The 24,911-nt window shown below is 40.4% G+C and overlaps 1 protein-coding gene across 4 annotated transcripts in view; it reads left to right on the forward strand.

Annotated features, from left to right (window-relative positions):
* Positions 1–24,911, forward strand: part of ncoa1 (nuclear receptor coactivator 1) — a 64,130-nt gene that overhangs the window by 15,347 nt on the left and 23,872 nt on the right. Inside the window, exons 2-4 of one of the 4 annotated variants that reach the window (XM_088931965.1) lie at positions 4,612–4,789; positions 17,644–17,749; positions 21,048–21,214. In XM_088931965.1, the coding sequence (XP_088788091.1) occupies positions 17,661–17,749; positions 21,048–21,214 (256 nt within the window). In that variant the 5' untranslated portion in view covers positions 4,612–4,789; positions 17,644–17,660. Of the gene's footprint in view, positions 1–4,611; positions 4,790–8,914; positions 9,130–12,368; positions 12,409–17,643; positions 17,750–21,047; positions 21,215–24,911 lie in introns of those variants that run through there. The other 3 variants (XM_088931975.1, XM_088931985.1, XM_088931954.1) reach the window with 3 other exon arrangements.

The raw sequence follows: 24,911 nt of genomic DNA on the forward strand, positions 1-24,911 counted from the left end.
GTTGCACTTTAGAATGAAAAAAATAAGCACTACACATCTCAAAGTGTCCTACAGTATAGATTCTTATTTTTGATTCCATTTGCTGTATGTTTTGCATGTGGATGTGCATTTTAGATAACCACTGTTATGTGGGGAGCAATGGGTCAGCATTCACATCATGAATCCCATCAATAGCCACCATACCTGGGGAAGTTAATGATCCGACTAACAGAATCCTAGTCCGAGCCCCAAAGCCACAACAGTAATTAGAATATCTCATGAGAACCTTTACAACAAGCACCTGACAACCATATCAGAAGAGATTGTACCAGTATTGGTTTAGACAATGTAAAACCACATGCAAAATGTAAACGCCAAGAGAAAACCACTTTGGTACTAAAACGTATGTCTAACATTTCAGTGTTGTTCCAAAGTCTTTTAGACATTGACATGAAACAAAGCTTGTAATGCTTTGTCTAAAAACAACCAACCTTTGAGCTCATCAGTAGATGGAGTTGCTACTGCTGACAAGAAATTAAATAGAAAGAAATAAGGAGCAAATCAAGTGTGTATTGGTTTGCTTTAACAGCTGGTGAATCACCCTATCCAGTTACAAAGGTTCAATTAAATTTGTAACTGAGGTAAATTGCCAGGGGAAAAAAAAACAACAAAAATGTTTTGTGTCCATTCATGTGCTTAACAGTTTTGATAAGTGAGAGTGATTCAGTACAAAATTACAAGTAAAACAGGCTTTTTTTGTTGCAGTGCTGTTCTTTTGAATGGAAAAAAAAAAGCACTACACATTCCAAAGTGTCCTACAGTATAGATTCTTATTTTTGATTCCATTTACTGTATGTTTTGCCTGTGGACTTTAGAAAACCACTATTATAGTAGCAGGCTTGTTGCCAATAAAAAAATATTTTTTGTTCACTGCTGTTCATTGGATATTCACAAAAAGTGCACTGAAATGTCATCGTTTTACATGTTCTTTGTGAGAAGAAGAAACTTTTTGCAATTGTATGCATTCCTACCTTTTCGAACCAAAGAGAACATGCATTTGGATAGGTTTGAAATGGAGCAACCCGAGGTACAGTCTGTTATGCAGGATGTTCTAAAACACAGGATTGTACTGTATGTGAAATAATATCTTGGTGCCCCAGATGTTCAGTTATTTTCAAGGTGGTCAACAACCCCTTTCGGTAAGGGCCTCTTACCCTTACCGAATAACCGGTAAGGGCCACGGTAATGAATTACTTATTGGAAAGGCCACTTTCGGTAAGGCTGTGCTCGAACGGTGCTGTCCAAGGTCCTGGTTCTCGGTTCTTAGAAAGTCTTCTACCTCTTCAAAGAAACAGGTGAACCATACGTTGTTTCAGTGTAAAGTGTTTGGGGAAAAAAACAAACAAGCATTTTTCTTTAATTTTCTTGTCAACGACAATGAAGAACTCATTCCGATATTCTGGAAAAAGCAGAAAATGCAGGACAAGCAAAGAAGAAGTGAAGTGCATTCAGCCATATGTCATAAAGATGGAGTGATAAGTGGCTGTTAAGTTTAAAACACGTTTTTCCAATTGGTAAAGAAGCATGATTGGCATACCGCTGTTTTCTTAGCTCAAAACAGTCTGGTTTATATTTTTTTATCAAATTGCTGTAATGCATAAAACTAGTCTATGTTTTATGGCATCCTTTTTACAGAGACTGCACCACTTCCGACATACTATCTTGCTGTGAAATTGCTAAACTACTTTAATGAGCCACAAACACTCCATTTGGCATGAAATATCGCTAACATGCTGTATGAATTAGGCTTCTGCAGAATAATGTGTTTGCCTTATTGGGAGCATTATTGCATGGACTCGAATCCCTCTCCAAACGCATTTCTTTCTGTCCATCGTGTTTCCTCAGCATCTGTCGTCTCTTGTGTCAGATTACCTACTATTTTTCATTATAAGCACTTTAAAACACTTTGAAATTAAGATTTCGGTGTAGTTTTTCCAGCATTGCATGCTGCATACTCTGTATATTTACTGTGTCCACTTACTTTGGAAGACCGAGTCAAAAGGTCAAGACAGTGACTATGCACGGGAAAGGTTTTCTGTATGCACCTAAGACCACTGTCTTAGGTGCAGACTAAAGCCTGTGATTCCTCACACCCATTCAACCAGAGAGAAATGAAACAGATTGTAGGATGCCAAATGGCATCTTCCTGTTCTGTTTGTTTGACTTCTGACACTGCCCCTTTCCCTGTATGTTCCTTTGATATGTTAAAGTCTTGCCTACTTTTAATGTATAAAAAGGAAAGTGTAACTTCAGCCAAGAGAGCATGTCTTACTGAGTGCTAGGGGAACCCTTTCTCTGTGATATGCTCCCCTTCAGCTGATTGTATTAAAGATCTCTGTTTTACAATCTCCCAACCTGAGTGAAGACTGAGTTTTCTTCGACATACTATGTGTCAGTATTTATATCTATGCTACTTTACTGTGGAGAAGACTACAGGCTGTGTAGACACAACTATCTGTATGATTTCATGGCATGAAAGTGTTTGTGGAGCTTTAAGTATTCAGATTATTAGAAGTTAGTATTTATATTCCAAATGCTCTGTTTACATCCATTAGAATTTCTCATTCCAAATTTGCATGAAATGAAATATCCATTTAACCTGCTAAGGAAACCTGCATTAGAGAACAAGAATAGTGGTTTTCCTGTTTGTTTTTGTTATTGTTATCTGTGGTGTTCCTTTAATATTTAACAATTGCTAGCATACTGCTCATATGATGACTTTGGTTCTGCAATTCTCTCCAGTACTGCTTCTGGTACTGTATATCTTTCCATCACCTTTTTTAAAAAGCAAACTACAATAGCTTTTTTTTTATCTAGTTGTTTCACCACATCCATTTCCTTCACAATCCTCACCAAAGCTGCAGTGTCATCATCAGACCCAAAGCAGTTCATTGCATTGTGCATTGTGGAACCTGTGCATTTAGATCTCTCGTCTCAGGCTCTTGCTGACTCTGCATTTTATGGCTTCAGCCTCATATAGAGAATAAGAGATTAACATGGCTTTGATTACCTCTAGTATTCTGAAAACTAGTGCTGGGTCCTTTCCTCACTATTTAAAATCTTGAGAGTAAGAAAATTCCCTTTTATTTTCCAAAGAAACTGCATTTATAGAAGGATACTGTATATGTGGAATACTTTTGGGCATGTAAATGTACTATGTATTGTCTTGATTAAATTAGATAAGCTCATTATCAGTATTTACACTATATACTTACACTATGTTGCAAGCAATGCATCGATAGTAGTAGCCTTTCATGAGTAAAAAATAGGCAGTCATTTAACCTTGTATTTAAATTGATAAAATAGTCTGTGATCAAATATAGCACTTGGTGATAGCTTGCCTGATATATATATATAGTGCTACAGTAGTTAACATTTCATATTTATACATAAGTGCTTAATTTAGAATTTAGAATTTGTATTATATACCCCATTCTTTTTTTTCATAATTATTTCTAGAAACTGTTTTGCAAACCTGCTTCCTCTAACCTGAACAAGGATTAACCAAGGGTTAGGTTATAGGCTAAAAGAACAGACAGGGCTCATTTAAGATTCTCTGGTGAGAAACAACTCAAGCTGACCTTAGATGAAAAGCTTGGAAAGGTACGTTTCTTATGTCAAATATGGGGAAGTGAAGTCCCCAATAATACAAAAATGTACTATTTCCTCTGAACGTGGGTGTTCTGTGTCTCTTTGTGTGAGAAATGATTATAAAATGTAGCCCGATCTCGCCAGCTGTCAGTAACCAAGCAAGGTTGGTCTGATCAGTACTGGGATGAGACACCTCCAAGGAAGAAGAGGGGGCTGTAAATTGTGGACTTCAAGGTGGCACCTTTGCCTCTGGTCCAAACCAAAGTCCCTTCTGTTACATTAAAGGGAGGTTCTGACTACTTCGTCAGTAAAGATCCCAAGGTAGACTAGTGGTGTTTACCCCTGTTACCTCAGTTATTAAATTCCACCCCCTGGGGACATGGAGGGACGGATAGATAGATAAGGGTCTCCTCCCATATCTGCAGCATTATGGGATGCTTCAAGATTAAAATTGCTAGACAAGTACAAGGAGTTTCACTAATTGTTTTACACAGCAGTGTCTTCCCTACTTGTTTATTGATGGTATAGAACAGCGTTGCAGTACAGATGAGGCAGGGCAGACTGCAGCACTGTGACGAATTGCAGGTGATCCTGATTGTTATGGGACCTTATGCTTCTTTTCTTTATTGTCCCAGATGGAAATGTGCTTTGCAAGCAGCTAAAGGACTTACACAATGCCTAATATTTTTAACATGACCCAAATATGCTAGTGCTAGTGCATGGCATATACAGTTAATTGGAGTCTGGTCTTGCCTGTTATGTTCTTGATCTTGATGGAGACCAATTAGCCTCATATCTTTTTCACCTGCTTCATATTTCCTAATAGATTTATCACATGTGTAGGGAAGAGCGCATTGAAGCACTGTGATTTTTTTATGAATACCCCATTCATTCCACCTATGTAGAATTTCTCTCTGGGCAGGAAAATCTTAATTACTGTTTCATTTAGCCCTTGCCATCTGTTATTTCTGTCCCTATTAGGTGCTGCACCTCTTCAGACCCCTCCTGACCTTCCCCTTCCCAGCGGGACAGTGCTGACAGGGAGAACATGGTGCCTTAGCTGAGCCCCCCCAACCGCCCCCCCCCCCCCACTTCCTCCATCTGCAAAGAAGACCACAGCAGCGGCCCCACATGTGTGTCTTTCTGGACTCCTGTTCTAGTGAGTAATGCCAGTACGGCTCTCTGAAGGGTATGTAAAACAGGGCAGCACAACTTCAGTCCTGGATTGCCAGCACATTTTCATTCCAGCTGACTTTTTAACTCCCCAGTTCAAGTACCTTTTGTCCTAACTGGACCAATTGATGCCTTTCCCCAAATTTTTAGGCACTGGATATAAAAAAAGAGACCTACCTAGGTTCTGTGGGTTTGCCGCCCAACCAGGACTGGAATCGTGCATGCGCAGGTGTAGAGCTTTGACCTTCTTCACCCGTCCCCAACAAAATCCATAGAACAGACCATAAACACGTCTCGGCAACCACGGAGAAATCGACCTCCGCGTTTTCTTGTGAGCCGTGATGTAGAGAAGCCTGTTTATCTCTGTCTGTGGACAAGTAGGAGTGTCATATGAGCTCCACCTGAACAACAGGTATCCTGTTCTGCAGGTTGTGTTTACCAAAGTGGTTGAAATTTTCATACTGTAGAAAGGACTTTCTACGTAAAAAATAATCTCTGCAGTTTGGTTCAAAGGCCAGAAATCATTTGTGATCTTAGTGCTGGTAAAAACACTTACTTTCATGGATGGGGTCTGAAAATAATGAATTGCTGTAATGTGGCTATAATGCCCGTCTCACATAGATGTTATTACCATCTGGGCTTAGCCATATTAATATTTCTTGAGCTTCTGTAAATAAAAGATTTGTGTCAGTGAATTTCTTTCAGTTCCTGAGATGAAAGGGTTTGCCATTAAAGATTGACATCAGCAAGCATCCCACAGGAAAATGAAGTATCTTTCTAATCCAAAAAACAAGTTTTTTTTTGGATTCTGGGGCATAAGATGGCATCTTTTTTTAATCTAAAATATTTATTAAAGACCACTGTGGTTATTGACATTTTACACATCACAGCTGTCAGTAAAAACAGAACCAGCTAATTCAAAGAACCCAACTCCAAATGTACACAGATGCACTATTTTTATTTTCAAAGTATATATATATATTTTTTGGAGCTTAAAGATTAGCTGTCTTTTGGTAATACAAAAAAAACCTTGGCTGTTACCATGGAAACTACTTGTCACGAGGAGAAATCTAATCTTGCATGCACTGAATATCTACCTGATAATGAATCCGCTGTATTTAGCTGGATACAGAAACAAGAAAATTGTTTGATAAATGGCATTGTAGATTTGTGTACACTCTTTAAGCAAAGGGAGTATGACTTACCCAGTTTGGAATCTGTTCATTTATTCTGTCATATTCCCGATAGATTTCATGCAGAGAAACAATCTGCACATTCATTTAAAAAAAAAAACAGGATAACTTTAAAAATGAGAGGATAAACCCATTTTATTCCCCGGAGATTTGGTCTGGTCCATGAGTTCTCCATTCCCAGCCTCCTAGGCAACATGAGGCTCTAGAAAGCTACTCTCAGGGAGTATGGTTTCATGCTACATCACATGGGGATACATTACTCAAATTAATTTAGCCTTTTGAAAAGCTTTTAGTCTAATTTTAAATTGAGCCAGTCCATTTTGCTCAGGCAATGATTATAATGTTTGGGCTAAGGTATCTCAACGGGGTTAACTGCTGGAGACCAGTGAGTTTTTTCTCTAGCTCACAAGTATCCACTTCGTTTTGCACTTGGTGACATTTGGCGCATTCGAGTGCTTTTGCAGTTCATGCAGATTTCTTTCAGATTTCAAATTCTGTGCGTGGCAGAGGTTGTTTTTTAAACAAGCTGGATAGGGGCATGAAGTGCAACCTCATTAAATGATATGGGGAGTGGGGTAATACTCAGTACTGTGACACTCTCAGGGTTGTTGATAAATGCAATCTGAAAGAGGTCCAGACATGGGGCGACAGATGTTATATGGACTAAATGAATGTGTTCCTTACAATCCAAAACTGTGTGACACAGCCAAATAGTTCCCTTTGGGGGGTGGTGGAGCATTTGCTCCTGGATCTCTGGTCTGAATTTTGTACCTGTCTTTATCTAGGGATTTAAGCATGAGTTTCAGCATGATTTTTTCAGTCCAGTGATGTCAGCTTTGAAGCAGGATCATACAGGTAGTAAGAATAAGGGAGCAAACCTCAGGTTAGAGCACAAGTGCTGCCGTTCCAGAATGCCTTTGCCTACGTGTTCCTGCTTATTGAAGGCTCGAACTAGTTCAGTTGCTCCACAGGTTTGACTCTGCCATCCCATTGATTAAGCTGTGCTTCTTTAATGTCAGTGTGCGATGAGCTCTCTCACTTGTGTCTTTGTCCTCTTTGTATTCAATAGGTTCTACTTGGTAAGAAGTGTGTATCCCTTGTACAGTACAGTATATCTGAGAAAAGCACATGTTTTCAGCCAAAAGATTTTCTATAATTTTTTATAAGCAGATCGAAAGTGTTTTCTGACACCTGTCGCCTGTCAATATCACTTTTAGTTCTAATTTAGGGGCAACTTCAAACACTGCATCTATTCCAGGCTGGAGGAGTATTGAAAGCTGAGCAGAATTCTGGCAGGAAAGGGGATTTAGGATAAACACTTGAGAAGGCAAACCGTGAATGTTGGGCTTTATGTCCGAGAACGTACAGTGTACATTCTAAAAGGCGATGATGAAATTTTACAATGTCACAGAATACGTTTAGAATACAATGTCATAAAAAGGACATTGATGCCTCAGAGAAGGTTCTGAAAAAGGCAGTGCAACTGATTTCTGGGCTGAAAGGCATAAGCTGTGTGACCTGTGGTTGAAAATAGAGCAGACTTTTGTTGAAGTATAGTTAATGCGGTGGAATGGTTACAAGTTTGAGTTATTAAATTTGATACACATGGCTTGCTCAAGAGGACACGGTGATTGCAGTGCAGTGGTTAGCATTGCTGCCTCGCAGATCTGGGGCCCTGGGTTCAGTTCCTGGGGTGCTATCTGTGTGGAGTTTGTATGTTCACCCTGTATTCCCTTGGGTTTCCTCTGGGTGCTCTGGTTTCCTCCCACAGTCCATATACACCCTGGGAGTTTAAGTACTGTAGTTTCTGGGTAAATTGAACATAGTGTGATTGTGTGTATTTGTGTCTGTATGTGCCCAGCGATGGACTGGCATCCCATCCAGGGTGTCCTGCCTTGTGCCCTTTGCTTGCTGGGATAGACTCCGTCTTCCCCGTGACCCTGTACTGATTAAGTGTTTAGAAAATGGATGGGTGGCTTGTTCATTAATGAGTGAGACACTATGTTAGGATCACAGGCTTCAAATCAGCACTTATTCTGGACTACATATCTTCCTGTGCTAATTGACTTGTTTCAGGGTCAAGTTAGATCCTCTGGTCACTTACAGTAGCTGCTTGCCACCAAAAGAGTTAGATGAGCCAAATGGCTTTCTTTTCTTTGTAACTTTTCTAATGTTTTCTTATCAGTGTTGTTGTGAAAAAAAGCGCAGCATTGAAGGAAGAGACTGTGTCTATGGTTATTCTGCTGGATGGAAGGCTATCATATAACAACTGTCAGTCTCCCCAGACTAAAGGACTCAAGTGAAGATTGTTGGTTTAGAAAAGGGCATGTTCCGAAGTGCTTCAGGGTCCCTAGTTGTGATGAAAGGTGTTATACATTAACACAACATGCAGGAATTTGTTAAACATGGCTTAGTCAGTAGCTTCAGTGAAAACTGTGGCCGTTTTGATGCAGGAAATCAATTAAAGTTAAAACAATTAAATGATAATCCAGCATGTAACTGTGTAGACGAATGGGAAGGCTTTCTGTTTGCTATACAGAGTTAATAGTTATATAGGCCTGCATTGTGTTTTCTCCCCCATTCTGTGTTGCTGGAGTGAAGAGGTCTAGTCAGCAACAGTGACTGAGCAGCTTCTCACGGAACACACCATTACAATCAGGAAAAGGGGTGGAAGTATACAGGGTTCCTTGGAAAAGCAGCCTATCATTTTATAATTGTCGTGAAACTATTAGTGATTGTTTTTGTGCTTGTTTTCTGCAAACTCCACGCTGCGAGTGACTGCATTGTTGTGCAGGTATTGGAGAGGAGTGTGTAAACAGTTCTCTCCCCCCCTCCCCCTCCTTTTTGCCAGGCTGCCGAGTTGGTCTGGCCTCCCTTCCTCAGTGACTTAACATTGCTTTTCTGCCTGTGAGGAGATTAGAATAGCTGAGCGCCACACGAGGAAGACCACAAGAGTGCGTGATGGAGAGAAAGCAGTCGAGGCTTGCCCCCCGAGCTCATGCTAGCAAAGGGACTGGTGATCTCTCCCGTCCCCTCTGCACATGGACAGCAGTGTGAGCCCAAAGGCACCTGTGTTTTTCTGGAACTCGTCTGCATTACAGGCTAATGCTGTCCTGGAGCAGGTGTATGTACTGTACGTGTGCTTTCTTTTCAGCTTTATATATCAAGAGGCTATCTCTGAGTAGCAGTTCTTATTGCGTGTGCGCGAGTTCTTCTTTATCGTGGTGTGCTAGTATAAGACGCCATCTGTGTGGGCTGTCTGTGTGTAGCTGTGAAACTGATACTGGTGTTGGCTGAGAGGCTCTGCTTTAAGTTGTGCTGTTCTGGGTTGGTATATGTGTAGTAGGTGGGGCAATGTAGAAAGTGAATATGTGTGATTTTTTTAAAGAAGTTAAAGAGTTAAATGCTGCAAAATGCCATTTTTGCGTATGAGTGACAGAGAAGCACACTGCACAGGTGCTTGTGTACGCATCAGTCACAGAACATGTGGTTATGAGTTTCATGTTGCTGAGGTGACCTCAGCTTTTTGGCCACCTAAATTACTGTGAATCTGAAAATGAAGGAAGGGGTGGCCTTTTTTAAGTTTTCAGCTTAAGACTGTGGTTGCTGGTACACATCTGCGTGAGAAGAAGATTCAACACAACACATGAGACTGTGAAATCTGAACCTTTCTGGGACAGGATAAACAAATTGCATTGTGGTAGAGTTCGGCTACGCATTTCCTTTGATGTCTGTATAACTGTAACAGTGAGAACCATGCGCATGAATCATGTGTGAAATTCAGGAGGGGATTCGGGGATCAGTACCGTCTCCAGAATCCGATTTCATTATCCTGCTGTTGCAATTGATCACAGCCTACGTTTTTAGGTTTTTCAGGAAATGTGCACAACATGATACTGCATACTCTTGAGAAAATGAGAGGCAATTTGGTCTAGAGATTATGGATTGGCAGGCTGTGTGATGTAGTGGTAAGAACTGAAGGATTGGCAGAGAAAGCTGTTTCACCTGATAGACAGGAAGATCGTGTGCACCTTTGGTTAGGGAACATCATGCTACAATTCTCATGCAAATACTTTCTCCTGAAGACGTACAGTGCGATTTTCACTAAATAGCTTCACTTTAAGTGGTTAGCGGGAGTTTGTGTCAAATTGTAAATAGTTTCGTAGTGTAACAAAAAACCCCAAAACAAGCAGGTTGTCTTATCTGAATACGGGTTCACTTGCCAGTCAGGAAGCAGTAGGCCTACCTGTTTGGCCAGAAACAAAGTTGTTGTGTGTAGTATTTTCCCCCGTTTGAAACTAGGGTAGCATTATAAAAAAACAGTTTCGCTCTACTCCTCAAAGATTACAGGATACCTTGCGTCATGTAATGAGGAATCCTCACACACTACCATCATCCAGTTATTGTAGCTCCATAGGACAGGTTTGCTGTGCAGCAGGACTGCGCCCACTGCGTGGAGGAACCTATAGCACAGTAACTTGCTGTGGATCAAACTTTATCGTAGTTCTCACCTGACCGTTCTTTTCACCTGTTGCGCTTCACACGTATATCAGGAATGTTTCACACTGAGTAGTTAGCGGTCATGTTGTTAAGGTTAATGTTACTATCGTGTGGCCGCAGACACAGATCGTTGAAAAATTAGATGCTATGATAGGCCATTTTAAGTATATTTAAAGTGTACCTTTGTACTGTGTATAGCATAAAAAATTGTTAAAGTCTTTATTCAGTGAGTCTGTGACCTGTAACGTCTTTAGGGTTACATTATCACCTTATTATATATATTTTCCCTCAAGAATCCTGATTAGGCTACTTGCTCATTGGAATATTGGCACTCTCCACAGAGTCATAAAGTGCTTTTTTGTTTTTGCTCTCACATTGGAAGAAGTGAGATCTGTTTGAGCCGAGTCTGCCTCAGCTGCTGGTTCTGCTGGAGTTTTCATCAGTCAGTTGTAGCAACCAGTTACCCTGAGGTTTCCAAGCAAAACCAGCATTCCAGTGCAAGAATATCAAAACTGTTGACTTTGCATTGACTGTGTTGCTTAGCACCAGATTAGCACCAGAGGGATTAAATGACTGTCTGCTTGGTAAATGGAAAACAGTTAAAAGTTCTTAAATTGTCCCTTTTGGGATTGAGATTGTGGTGGACTTTGTGGCACAGGAACACTTTCAGCAGTCTTGCGTAGTGTAAGTCGTGGAGGTCTGGTGTGCCTGCATGGTTTCGAGGTCGCTCCAGAGCAGCAGCCAACTGCCAACTGGCCCAATCAAGACAGTAACCTGCCGGCTTAGCTGGCTTAGACCCCAGGTGGAAAGACCCCCCCCCACCCCGCCCCAGACACACTGGCCCTGCAAGAACCAGGGTTGGACATCCTTGACTTCACAGTCAGTCACAAAGACGGCCTCAGTCATGGCTGGCGAGTGTCGTCCTCGATTCTGCCCTTTGGCTTTACCGAATTCAATCCATCCGTTTTCTAACCACTTTATCCAGTCCAGGGGCGCAGGGGAGCCAGAGCCTATCCCAGCAACCAGTGGGCGCAAGGCAGTCCATCACAGAGCACACAGAGACACATACACACTCACACCAGGGCCAATTTTTCCAGAAGAAAGTTAACCAACCAGTATGTCTTTGGTCGGTGGGAGGAAACCTGAGCACACAGAGGAAACCCATGAGAACCTGGGGAGAACATACAAACTCCCCATAGTTAGCACCTCAGGAATTGAACCGGGGGCCAAGTGCTACAAGGCAGTCATGCAATCCAGTGTGCCATCGTGTCACTCTTAACTTTACTGAATTTTACTCCTCAGTCAACAGGATTTTTAAAAAAAGTTTTCTATTTCCTGTTAATATTTTGAGTTTTATTTCTAATGCACCAGCGGCCTGCTCAGTCCCCTGTGCCGTGACGACTATGTAAGAATTGTTTTTTTGTGGTGGCTTTAGTAAAAAAGCCACCCCCATAAGCTTTTGCTCACAATCTGTTTTAGTTTAGGCATAAAATGTTTGTTTTCTTGATTCTTTTCAAGGTTAGTCATTATGGCTTTGCGGAATACAGCTGGTTGTGGATAGCCTCCTTTAAGTCCCTCTTGTTGACAAACAGATTAAATTCAAAGAGGGTTATGCTTTTAAATTTCACGATAAGGTGTTGGTGTGTCTACCTTCTTTAAATTCTTTTAAATTGTCCTGCAATAACTGGGTATCATGTTGGTCTGGTTTCGCAAAGTTTTGATATTACAAAATGAATAATAGATCATAGCAGCCATTGGTTGGGAAATTGGGGAGACAGTTAACTAATTATACATATGTTCTTACACAGCGGAAAACCAGGGACTGAGGCGGACAGGTTTCGCAGACGTCTGCATAACGTGTGTATAACTCCTAACTGATACAGAACGGCAAAAACCCAACAAAGCACCTACAGTAAGTGCTGTAAAGCAGTAACCCCCAAACAAAAGCAAAACAGCGTTGTACACCCAAACGGACGCTGTGTGCAACATATGTGTCCTACATACTGTATGTCAGTTGCATGTTTGAGGAGCAACTGACTGTATAACTGTTAGTTTTCTTACACAACAAAATTGCTTAACTGAATACAGTACTGGGCTTCAAATTTAATTTTAATTTATTCAATTGGCAGTTTAAATAGCACATAGTATAATTTATTTATGTGTTTCTTTTCTTCAGAAACAAATGCATACTGTACATACAGAAGTATAATATAGGCTGTCTGTTATTATGACTGCTAATGTTATTGTAACATATTGTAACTTATTGTAAGTGCTCAAATAAGCTTTAAAGGTACCTAATGTGTATTATTAAATACAGCATGTGTTGTTAATTAAACCTGCTTACATTGGTTGGTATAAGTTAGTATAGTAAGTATGGTTGGAGTAAATCAGTTTTCAGCATTTTGTTTTTAGTTGTAAAAAAAACCTTAAAATATGATTTAACTTAAGTAACTTCATTTGACTAGCTAAGATTTTTTTCTGGACCAAAACTCAGTAAACCTGCTGAACAAGCCCATTTAGTACCAAAATAGAACTCATATCTCTGGAATAGATGTTCATGTTTTAGCTTTTTTTTAAACGAGGCTAACCTCAATTCATTTATTTCTTTTCCATCCCTAGAAATGTTGAAACCCGTGAAAGCAAACAAATGTATATTTGGCGAGCTGTTATTTAGATTAATTGCATAAGCCATAACTGGACTAACCACAAAAATTCAATGGGGTACTTGAGCTACAATACAATAGGTATAGGTAAAACAGATAGCCCTGTAAGTGCAAATATGAAAAAAAAAAGCTTTCAATTGAAGCAACTGGTTGCAATCTTCTAGACAAAATGGAAGTAGGGTGATACACTTGAAACAGTGTTACAGTGTTATAAGGTGAGGTAGCATATAAAGTAACTAATGTGTGTCATGCTTATGTGCAATTCTGAACATTTTGCCAAGGCAGTAGCAGGCTTCAGCACTGTACTTTATACCTCATATCAGTATAAAGTGTACAGTAACATGTACAGTAACATGCACAATGTCTGATGGGTGTGTTTTATAAGAATCTTCTGTGCTGCCGTTCTTACCCTGGGGCAGTGGGAATGAAGTGTTCTCTTGTGTATATTTAATAAGCTTGTTGCCTTGAAATATTTTGTCTGTCTTTGTGGTTTTGATGTGTCTATTTCAGTGGATCATTATGTTTTTCTGCAGAACGGATGAGCAGCAGTGCTTGTTAACCATTTACCATTGGAAACGAGGAATCACAGCCTTAAGCTGCAGGGTGCTTTGTAATCCCAGGGAATTTTTCTGGGTCTTCAAAAGACTATTGGAAGTATTGGAAAGATGAGCCTGTTTCATATGTGGTGTATGAAAACATTTTGTTAAGCTTAGTTTGGAGAAGCTCATAGTCGTATTTGACAGTGTTTTGGTAAACAAGAAGCAATCCTTTTGTGGCAGTGTTGTTGTGCGTTTCAGAAAGAAAATAAACCAAATTAATATTTAGTATATAAGGAAAATTACTCCTTCTGTATGCATAGTTCCCATATTCAGCCATCCATTTTCTAACCACTTCATCCAATTTGGGGTTTGATAGATAGATACTTTATTAATCTCGCTCATGAGGGAAATTGCAGTGCAACAGCAGGTTGTGGGGCAGCCGGAGCCTATCCCAACAAGCAACAGGCCCAAGGCAAGATACACCTGCCTGTATGGATACATTGGATGTTAAAGATGCATTGTGGGGCCACACTCGTGCCAAGAGCCAGTTTTCCCAGAAGCCAATTAAACTATCGATATGTCTTTGGACTGTGGGAGAAAAACCTGTGCGAACACAGGGTGAACATGCAAACTCCACACAGATAGCACCCTGGAATCAATCTCAGGGCCCCAGCACTGTAAAGCAGCAGTGGTAACCACTGCGCCACCATGTTGCTCCTCCTATAACAATGACTGTAGTTGTGGGTCATGGTATATGTGCATATAAGCTGAACATTTTGTTGCCTATTTGATATTTTCATAATTAGGCGTTTAGCAATTTTTATCTTTTTTTCACCAGGTCTTAACATCTACAAATCATTTCTAGAAGAGGTATGTGCAAAACAAAAGCAGAGAGCATTGCGTTCCTTGTTTATGTAACTAGGCATCATCTGTTATGCTGCATGCTTTCTTGTTTTAAATCACTAACTCTGAATATTTAATATTTCATTATACAGTAACATTTTCATCTGCTATCAAACTTGAACCAAGTTTAATATTTAAATGAGAATGCAGCTGAAAACGACACGAACAGCTGCTTTTGATATGTTACCTACGTATAGTTTTGAAAGCCTTGATCTGAAAATGGCTATAACTCAGTAAAGTATGACATTTATAAATCAATTTATTATGAGGGGAACTGTGAATATACTTAAACACAGCATCATAACAACATATACAATTTTCCTTTCCTTCCTTTCCATGCCTGATGAGTGAAGCACTATATTAGAGTCAGGTTCAGAGGGTTTTACCACAGATACTTTTGTTCGCTCACAAACTGGGTTTGCAGTCTTGTTTCCCAAGTGTTAGGGAACCTCGGTTTTATTTGTTAATTGTTTTTTTTTATTGACATTACAGGTTGGTGACACTGAGAAAGAATACCATAGGTATCGCATAGGAAAATGTATATTTCTATTGGTGGTACTCATGGCCTGGTCAATGCAGTCAGTTTTAAAGAATGGTGGTAAACAAATATAGGATACAGAGTCAAGAGTATGAAGAATGGTGAAGTACAACATAAAAGTATGTTGTAGAAGAAAATTCAACAAGAACCAGTGGCCACTATATGAAAGTGTGTTTAAAACCAAAAATAGGAGGTATGTGTTTACACAGAAGGTTTTGGGAGATGGGAACAAGCTATCCATCCATGTTATCGAAGCTGAATTACTGAGTGAAATCCTCTAATCAGTTATCTGCAAATTACCACACGTACAACATGGGCAAAATGGCCTCCTCTCATTTCTAACCTATCCGGTGTTCTAAAGTGTTAAACTCTGCACTGATCGCCTAACCCAGCTATTTTGGTATCTTTTTCTTTGTTTTTTTTATTTGCTTCCATTTAAAGCAAACTGTTACAATCTTCTAACATTGTTTTAAATATAGTATCCCTTTGTTTATTTAAAAACCACACAGTAAAGGTATAGAGGGGCCAGTGAAGAGTGTGGTTAGTGAATTGAGTGGTTTTCTGGTTGGCAACGTGAGCCTGTTGAGGCCGCGTTTGGGATGAACTGACTTCATCTTGAAGAAGCACTCTGGCGTGGGACTGTATGAACTGAGGGAAGAGAGCCTTTGAGATGAGGTAGCGTGCTATGTGTGTGCTCGGAACAAAGCAGGAAAAACCCTCAGACCAGACAGCGGCAGACAGAGTTATTGGCTCGGGTTATTGCAGGACAAAATCGGCAGAAAAGGGGAATCTTGGCATAACAGGGCCTTATCCCCTGAACCTCAAGAGGCTGAGAGAGGCTGAACTGGATAGTCAGGAAGTTGCATATTCCTCAGAAGAAGCGAGAAGGAAGTTTAATGAAGGAGCTCACTCCATCAGTTCAGCAGGAGTTGGAAAACGAGCCTTTCTGTTGTCAGGAAAGAATGTTGCATGTTTCTTTTGCCTACCCAAAGGTCAGGTTACAGATCTGTCAAAATGAATGGTCATGCACTTGGCCCGAACAAATCAATTGAAGCTTCATTATCCTCTGGGGGAAATGTGTTTTTCGGTAGTCCAATAGAGAAGAAAGTTCAGCAGTTTCAAGAGATATGAGACTTTCTTAGAGAGACAGATCTGATTTTTAATGGTGTGGTGGTACTAAAGACATGGGGCAAGGTAGGTTTATAGTTCTGTATGACTATGTAAACATCAATGGTAAAAATGAATTAGGAAAAACATGTAACATCACAGTAAGTAGATAGACACCATATTTCTTCATCTAGCACCAAGTACTTTTGTTCATTTATCACTTTGTTCTACTTATCCTACTGTTTTACGAGAAATGCTCTAAACCTCATGTGCAGTGAATGCCATCTCGGTGAACTGCACGTTGACTTATAGCAGCCCTACTCGCATAAACCTTCATTGTGGCTGACTGTGATAAACGCCATGTGAGGTGTATGAAGAATAGAGAAGCTGTCCTTTAACCACGATGTAGCAAAGAGAGGTCTAGTACAAGCTCTGACAAATCACGGCAAAGGGAGGGAAAAGAAAAGCATGTTATAAGATTGAGATAACTGCTCAATTTCCATGTAGGAGAACCTAATAAATTTTCAGGATTTCATGATATAGAACGATTATGAAATTCTGCATTTTGCATCCTTCAGTTTAACATTTTCCCCTCTTCCGTCACAAGCTGCTGTATGTGTCTTCAAGTCAGGAGTTTGGGGGAGTCGGGATTTGCCAGTGTACATGTGAAATTTAGCAGCACAGCTCATGTTGAGAGCCCTAATCTCTGTAGTTGAGCCTGCACCTCTTGTAATTCCCAGAATGAGGTCAGCCAGCTGGGGAGAACAAGCCTTGTAGATGACAAACTATAACATAATAGTGGGATTCAGGCACAGGCTCTGCTGTTCTGCAGTTGACAAGTATATAACATGAAAGCATTAGTTACAGAATATAATCTGTGGTCACTGCACACATTCAAAACAGAATGTTGTTTTTCATTGTTTACGTCAAATCAGCAACAGTGTTGCGTAACACTCCAGTGGGCTGACAAAAAGATGAAGCACATCTTTTGCACTGGCTTTTTCTCCCCCTGGTTATCTGCATATGTTGCCAATCAAGAACATATCGCCTCAGGCTGTGAGTCATCTGACTGATGTTTTATCACTAAGAACTATTGTGAGATACTCAGTAGGGTAAACAGTGGAGTTTTTTCCTGGTTTCCAACCAGTCCTTAATTATATCCGCGCTATTAATGTTCAGTCGTACAGGCAATTACCACTTGGTGGACACAAGACTTCTCAGGCAAGCGATGAAACGGTATCCGGTATTGGGTTTTTAATTTGTGGTTCTAAGTTGTGATTATCACTGGCCTTAGCCTTGTGCTTTTCACAAATAAATATAATCGGCTACTCATACAGGTGCGTTTGTCTTTTGTTTTTCACCTGGGTGTCTTGACTTCTGCGTGGGCTGTGTTGCAGGCGTGCTGTAGCTCAACATGAGTGGCCTAGGGGAAAGTGCCCTTGACCCCACGAACCTGGACTCTCTCAAGAGGAAAGGGTCACCATGCGACACCTCTGGGCAGAGGTAAGACTCCCTCCCTTCACGTTGTCTGGTGCGCTCATTACATTCTTCTTTCAACAGGCATGTCTCAAATTTTCGACCCCTTTTTTATGTCCAAAAAGCGTCCCCTTCAATATCGAGCAAGATATTCACTTCAGAGGCAGGTTTTTGTCTTACAGGTAGGCTTTGTTGAATTGGGAAAAGCAAAGCAAAAAGCCCACATATGTTGGTGCATTGCATGGTGGGATCAGATGTCAGTCATTTGACGTCTCGGCCACAGTCTTGTCACCCTCACCTCAGGATGCTTTATGGCTTTATCCATCTTGTTTTGTGTAATTATTCTGTGGCACCTTTCCTCACTTGTTGTTTTTAAGCTTTACGGCCTTAGCAGTCTTGCACAGATATTCGAATATGTGTTGTTTTATTTGTTATTGTTATGAGACTGGAGGATGAGTCAACCACTGATGCTGCATTCAGCACTTTTCAGAGCAGTCTGGTGTATTGATCAGTTGTTGTCATGGTATTAGTAATGGTTCAGGCAACTCATTAGAAGTATAAAATTATTTTCCAGTTATGTACAGTAGAATGCTTTTGTTCTGCAACTCTGCACACAGAGGTGTTAGTTATGTAATTTTCCTTACACCATTCATGTGAAAATGTAGCTTTTCTATATCTTGGCTTCATCCTTGTTTACAGCTTTTGCTTAAAAGATCCTGTTTCTTTGGAGGCTGTATATCTGTGGTTATGCATATATTTTTTTAATTTAGAGAATTCACGTGCTGTTCTCCAGGTTTTAAATGTAGAACATATAAAAAAGTTCCAAAAAAGAGGAGTCAATTTGGTATAATGTTTAATGTGTTTTTAAGTAAAACTCTTTTAAAGTAAGTCTTTGAAGGTTGACAAGTCCTGCTATTCAGGAAATTCTGTGCAGCTGCTTAACTAGCAGTAGTGAGCACTGAAGAGCTAAACTCAAGCCCAGACTCTGGTTGTTTGTGATGACTGTGGTGCACTGAAGCAGATCAGCCTGAGTACCAGGGAGTATAGTTATGCAAGTACACTGTATACACATTTCAAGTCCAGTCCGGAAACTGTTGTCCCTGAGAATGAAATAAGTAATGTCTCCAAAACCACATCTTACCTGTCACATCCCTAGATGTCTCTCAACTATGGCTGTTATGTTTTTTTTCTTTCTTTTTTCTTCTGGTTTTGTAGCCAAAAAATAGATTGTATATGGTGCCATGTAATATTCTTTCTTTTTCCGCGAAAAGCCAATAAACAAATGAAACATGAAAAATATATAGTTGGTGCATTAAATTTTGGTGGTGATGCATATGCGGAAAAAAATCAGTGCTTGAGTTAGTTTTTTTCCTGACGATGTTAGATGTGGGATGCTGTCTCTTCTCCAACGTCTCTGTGGGCTGATGGAACTGTGCCTCTGTGCGGGTACTTTCTACAGCAGCCCCACGCAGCGCCTGACCTGCACAATGCGCCTGTGCACAGACCAGGCACTGAACTGACCTACTTTAACAGCTCTCTGCTTGCAGAGCTCACCCACACACAGTCTTTGCGTGCAGAGTTGAAGCATAACGTATGGTATACCAGTTTCATGATGACTGCCAGCAAAAAAAATGGTTTTCACGTCGTTAGTTATAATTGTATTGTGCACTTCTCTGAAGTGTCCTCTGAAGGCGTTTTGTAATGTAATGCTGTTTTTACTGCTCGACTGCTTCACATGATAAAAGCCTTTTCATTACCTTACCAAAACATGTTCAATGAATGTTTTCTGCAGTTAAGTAAAAACACATCACAAAATCAGATGTCCAGCCATGTGTCAAAATGGAATGTTGATGGAATGTTTGATGGAATGTTTCTAAAATCATTCTTATCATTATAGTGATAAAAATCATTTTAGAAGGAAATTTCCCATGAACATTTAAAGTTCTTGACCACATTTTCTTCCACAAGCAGGGATAGAGACATGCTTGTCTGTCACAGCTCATGCTGTAGCTCTGCAGTACAATTCTAATGCCATTTTCTGTAGGTTTGTTGTTTATCAGTGAAATCAACCATTTTTTATCCACTCAATTCAGAATGGCTGATTGTTTAGATTTGTCACAAGTCAGGTGCTTGGGGGAGCAGGGCTTTGCCGCACAGCTCATGTTGAGAGTCCTAATCTCTCTTTACTTGAGCCTGAGGTTCTGTAACTGCGCCTCTTCAGCATGTTGGCATGTATGGTTCATTAGGGTTTACGCACGCTATAAATCTTTACTACCCTGGAGCATGACTGAAGGAGAAGTCATTGATGCCTTTAGATGCCAACAGCCCCCCTCCTCCAGATTTTGCCGTTTCAGAAGCTCACTTAACAGTGCTCGGCCAATTGGGGAGCGTGCCTCTGACTGGGCAATCCTGATCATGTTGGATAGAGATCAGAGCACAGCACTGTCAGGGCCTTAGGCCTCACCCATGCTCCAATCCAGTGCCATAACCCTGTGATCTTCTCCGGAGACCTCAGCAGTTATAGCCTTAAAGCAAACATGAGAATGCAGTTAGCTGGAAAGTCTCAATCGCTGTTTAAGTTCAAATGTCTCTAGTTAATCTGTCATAATAGTTCTACTGACATTACCAAAAACTGGCTCCAAAGGGGAGCAGTGATACTTTTAGGGGGGAAAGACAAAACGTAATATCTATTTTCCGCTTGGTCACATTGGCTTTTATTTAAACCATTTTTGTAATGTGTTGCTGGACCAATTTTATTGGACCAAAAAAGGGTTAACTTATGAGTGCAAAACATTCACTTAAGCCCGGAAATGTACCTTGTAGCTTTTCTCTCAGTGGATTCTAGAGGGACCGTATCTTTTTTTGTATCATGGTTACCAAACTAGACAAAATATGTCATATGAGGTCTTATTAGCGGCCTGAAATTCTGTGCTTTTAACTACATATGTTAACATTCTGTATGCCTTTTTAACTGCTGCCTCATGTTGTAAGAAAATGAAATGTCATGAAAAAGTCTCCACATTCCCAGTTTCACAATTTATAGTTGTACTTTATGTTTTTACTGTCAGCAGGTAACACTACTTGACAGACTGAAATATGTGTACCATCCGATGTCCTGTCACAAGTGGGAATCCAGTAACACAAGTACAGATTACCAGCATTTTAAAAGGCTCTTTACTTATTGATCTGGGTTTAATGAAGTGGTTTGGGCGCAATTCTCACCTCAGGAGTTTCATTAGCAGGCATTAGCATGGCCCCTTCCTGCCCTGCAGGTCTGATTCTCGGCTGATTCCAGTGTTTCCTTCCCTCTTGTCTCGTCGTCAAGTGTCGAGAAGCGCCGCCGGGAGCTGGAGTGTCGTTACATCGAGGAGCTGGCGGAGCTGCTGTCGGCTAACATGGGCGACATCGACAGTCTGAGCGTGAAGCCGGACAAATGCCACATCCTGAAGAGCACAGTAGACCAGATCCAGCAGATCAAGCGCCGGGAGCAAGGTGAGCAGATTTTACCCACGTCATACAGCTAGAAAATCTCCTGTGGACACATCCTATACCTCCCTCAACCATTTAACCATTGTAACTCAACACTGAATTAGCATACAAAATTATTATGAGAGGTGGCACGGTGACACAGTGGTTAGCATTGCTGCCTCGCAGCACTGGGGCCCTGGGTTCAATTCCAGATCTGGGTGCTGTCTTTGTGGAGTTTGTTTATTCTCAGGTGATCTGGTTTCCTCCTACAGTCCAAATACGAACTTGTAGGTTCATGGGCTTCAGGGAAAAATTGGCCCTGATGTGAGTGTTTGCATGTTTGTAACCGTGTCTTTGTGTGCCGTGAGATGGATTGGTGTCCCGTCCAGGGTGTATCCTGCCTTGTGCCCATTGCTTGCTGGGATAGGCTCCGGCTCCCTCACGACTCTGAGTTGGGTAAAATGTTTAGAAAATGGATGGATGGATTCAAATGAGACCAGCACTAATGTAATATTTAAAAACTATGTTTAAGAGGAGGCTTCTCTGATAATCATGTAAAGTACCATTTTTTTTCAGTGAGTGCTCATTCTGCACACTGTTCTGCTATAGAACTCCATTGGGAAAAGTGCTCTATAAAAAATCATGGAAGCTTTGCTTTCTTTATCTAGGCCAGGCAAGACCAGGCTGACTGTAACGAGCTAGTTAAATTTTCTACGCATGCATGTGCATTGCTGTCGGATCAAGAACCCAAAAGTAATGCACCACAGTTGTACTTGTCTGCTATGAAGTGGAACACTGTCATTACATTGGGGACATACAAATAAAAAAATATTCTTAACAAAAAAAATACTTAGGAGAAAAGAACGGTTGTTCAGGCATTCTAAAACACACTATTAAGCAAGTCTGGTTTTATTCCAGAGTTTCTTATTCTGAGTCTATGCATACTCAGTCGTGGAAGCGTTATTATCAGGAACATATTAGCCTTTTTTTGTAGAATGTGCTCAGACATAAATTCAAGAGGCGTGATGTAGATAAACTCATCAGGCTGGTTAGCATTTGCCATCAGTAAGGTTGATTACCAAGGGTTTACTGTGAAAGTCACAGGCTAGCAGTGTCTATGTCCAGCGTTGGAACCTACACAAGCTGTACAAGCTCTGGACCAGGTTGCAGATAGTGTCTTATGGGATTCTGTCCCATTCCTCTCATAGAACCTTAAATGTACTGTAGTTGTTCAATATTCTCTGAACCCTAAGTGCCGCATGTAGTCCCAAGTCTTCTCAAAAATGTTCAATGAGACTTAAGCCGGATGAGTAGGGTATTCTTGGCATATCTGTCACATTACCATTTTGCAAGAAAGCTGGTGCTACATTAGCAGCATGAGGATCAAGATGAGCTTGCGAGGAAAGACAGCAATTGAAGTCCCACATCTTGATCACTGTAGCCCTGTGTAAGTCGGTCACCTGTCAATCACTTGTTGTGACCTGGAATTTCCGGACAATTTGGAAAATGATCATGAAGGTTGGTGTGTCAAGCTTGGAAGCATGTTGTGACTTGTGGTTTCCTAAAACATGGCATGTTATTGTTATTGGTTGGGTGTAACATCTTGCTTGATTTCAAATGGTTGGCCAGGCATGCTCTTCAATAATGAGCTGATTTAGTGCTTACTGTATATAATAGTAAAGCTCACTTGATCAGTCATGATCAATCGTATTTTACTGCTTGGAATGTACTATACTCATAGTATACACATAGTTTTACTCCGTGGCCAGTGGTAGAATTCGAAGTAAAAAAAATAAGAATGGTTTCTGTTTTCATTAGTTCCGCTCTTTGATGATACAGAAAATGCCAGGTATCTATAGTGCAGACATTGTGAGCAGTCCTTGAAAAATTCTGCAGCAACTACTTTTTATCCCAGTTGAAACATAGAGAGTGTGTCCAGAAAATACTAGGTGTACTGATTGGTATAATCTTTAACGGATGTAAACACTTTAAATTGAAGACAAATATGAAAACCTTCATCTGTTAAATAATTTGCCCTTCTTGCACTTATTTAAGTAGAATTGTTAGTATTTTTTCACGTGGTCATGAACGTGATTAGATGCCATTGGCCAGCTTTCCTTGAGTGTCTTGAGCACCTCTTGTTTTTTTCTTGTAAAGTCCTTCATATGGAAACATTTTTCCTTTTTCTGTGAATGGTGAATACTTAGAGAAGTATTGCACTGCACTAGGAAATTAAATATTAACTGTAGAGTTTTTCAGAAACCTCTGAATGAGTGGCAGAATTTTCACAAATGTGAGAATTCATACACTATTTTTGTTTTACAGTACAATGCAGAAATACACTACAAATAGATGTAATAATGCAACTTATGTACCTGTCTTTGTGGAAAACCTTCATGTACAGGAATTTCTGTAATACAAATTGTTACCAATTAAAAGAGCTAATTAAAAGTGTAGTCAGAGAGAAACCAGATGTGGTCTTTATTCAGCTAAAGGCCAAATAATCACATTTTAAATTAAGTCTCCCTGTACAACACAAAGACAATTAAAATGATTAGAAAATGTGACATTTCTTTAAGGTTCTAATAACAAAGGAATAAACGTGCATTAGAATGGATGAGCTGGCGATGCAGAAGTATAAGATACAAGTGGTTTAATTTCTTCCTTTGTGCCACAAAAGAAACATGCTGGGAATCTCACAACTCAGCAACATCTCATAACTCCCCAATCCCACAAGTGGCTGGAAGGATAGCTTCTAGTTTATATCAGTTTCCAGCTTTTGGTGATTTTTTTTTTGCCTCTGGAGATCTCTGCAGGTGAAGAGAGCAGCATTAAGGGGGGACGGTTAGAAAAGGCTCGGTACCTAATTGGTTAAGCACAGGATCGGTCTGTCCTGCTGAAGGAGAGTCAGTTTTCAGCTGCAAGTGTGGAGGGTCAAAGCTCTGTTAACGTTCTGATGCGGCTCTTATCAATAGAATTCACAATTCATATTTGAAAGTTAATAGAGCAAGAGGGTATTCCCACGTGAAGCATGTTGCGACAGTACATTTTTTTTTCCGGGAATGATGAGGCTGATGTGACTGTCTGTCTTTGATACAGCACCGGTTCTTATGTTTTTATTTTATAAAGTGAGTAGGATGTGTGAGCCAGGGAGTAGAGTGGGGTGTGTGAGCTAGTAGCCAATGGCGGTTGTCTCTACTCTTTGACCTTGGGTAACAGGGCCTCTTGCAATTACAGTTGGGGGGGGCTTCCATTTCCCTTTCGGCTGTTTACTATAAGTAAGACGGCAAAGACCAAACCGCCAAACCACTGCAGAAAAGGTGGTGCTAGAGAGAAGCAGAAGTGGGAGTGAAGCCATGCCCAGTTTTACTTTGTGATTACAGATACAACTATTTAAAACTACTTTATCTGAGTCTTGACCAGCACTATTTTAGATGATTAAAAAAAATTAACCATGCAATAAACAGGTTGTATTCTCGTCGGGATGTGTATAATTTAATATACGACGTGTATGACAGGGAAAAAAAAAGAGACCAGCTACGTAATGTGTGAATCTAAATGGTGTGCTTGCAGCGTTTTGAAGGAAGTACTGTTTGCTTTCACAGTAGAGTGGAAGAAAAGTTGAGGCAAGGATGGACTCTTGCTGTCTGCGGTAGTTTATTCACTGCAGATCACGCAGCTTTAAAAATATAAACAAATATTTATGGTTAACGAGTAGTTT

Source organism: Atractosteus spatula, chromosome 2 (genome assembly GCF_055471065.1).
Source record: "Atractosteus spatula isolate fAtrSpa1 chromosome 2, fAtrSpa1.hap1, whole genome shotgun sequence".
NCBI classification, from domain to species: Eukaryota; Metazoa; Chordata; class Actinopteri; order Semionotiformes; family Lepisosteidae; genus Atractosteus; species Atractosteus spatula.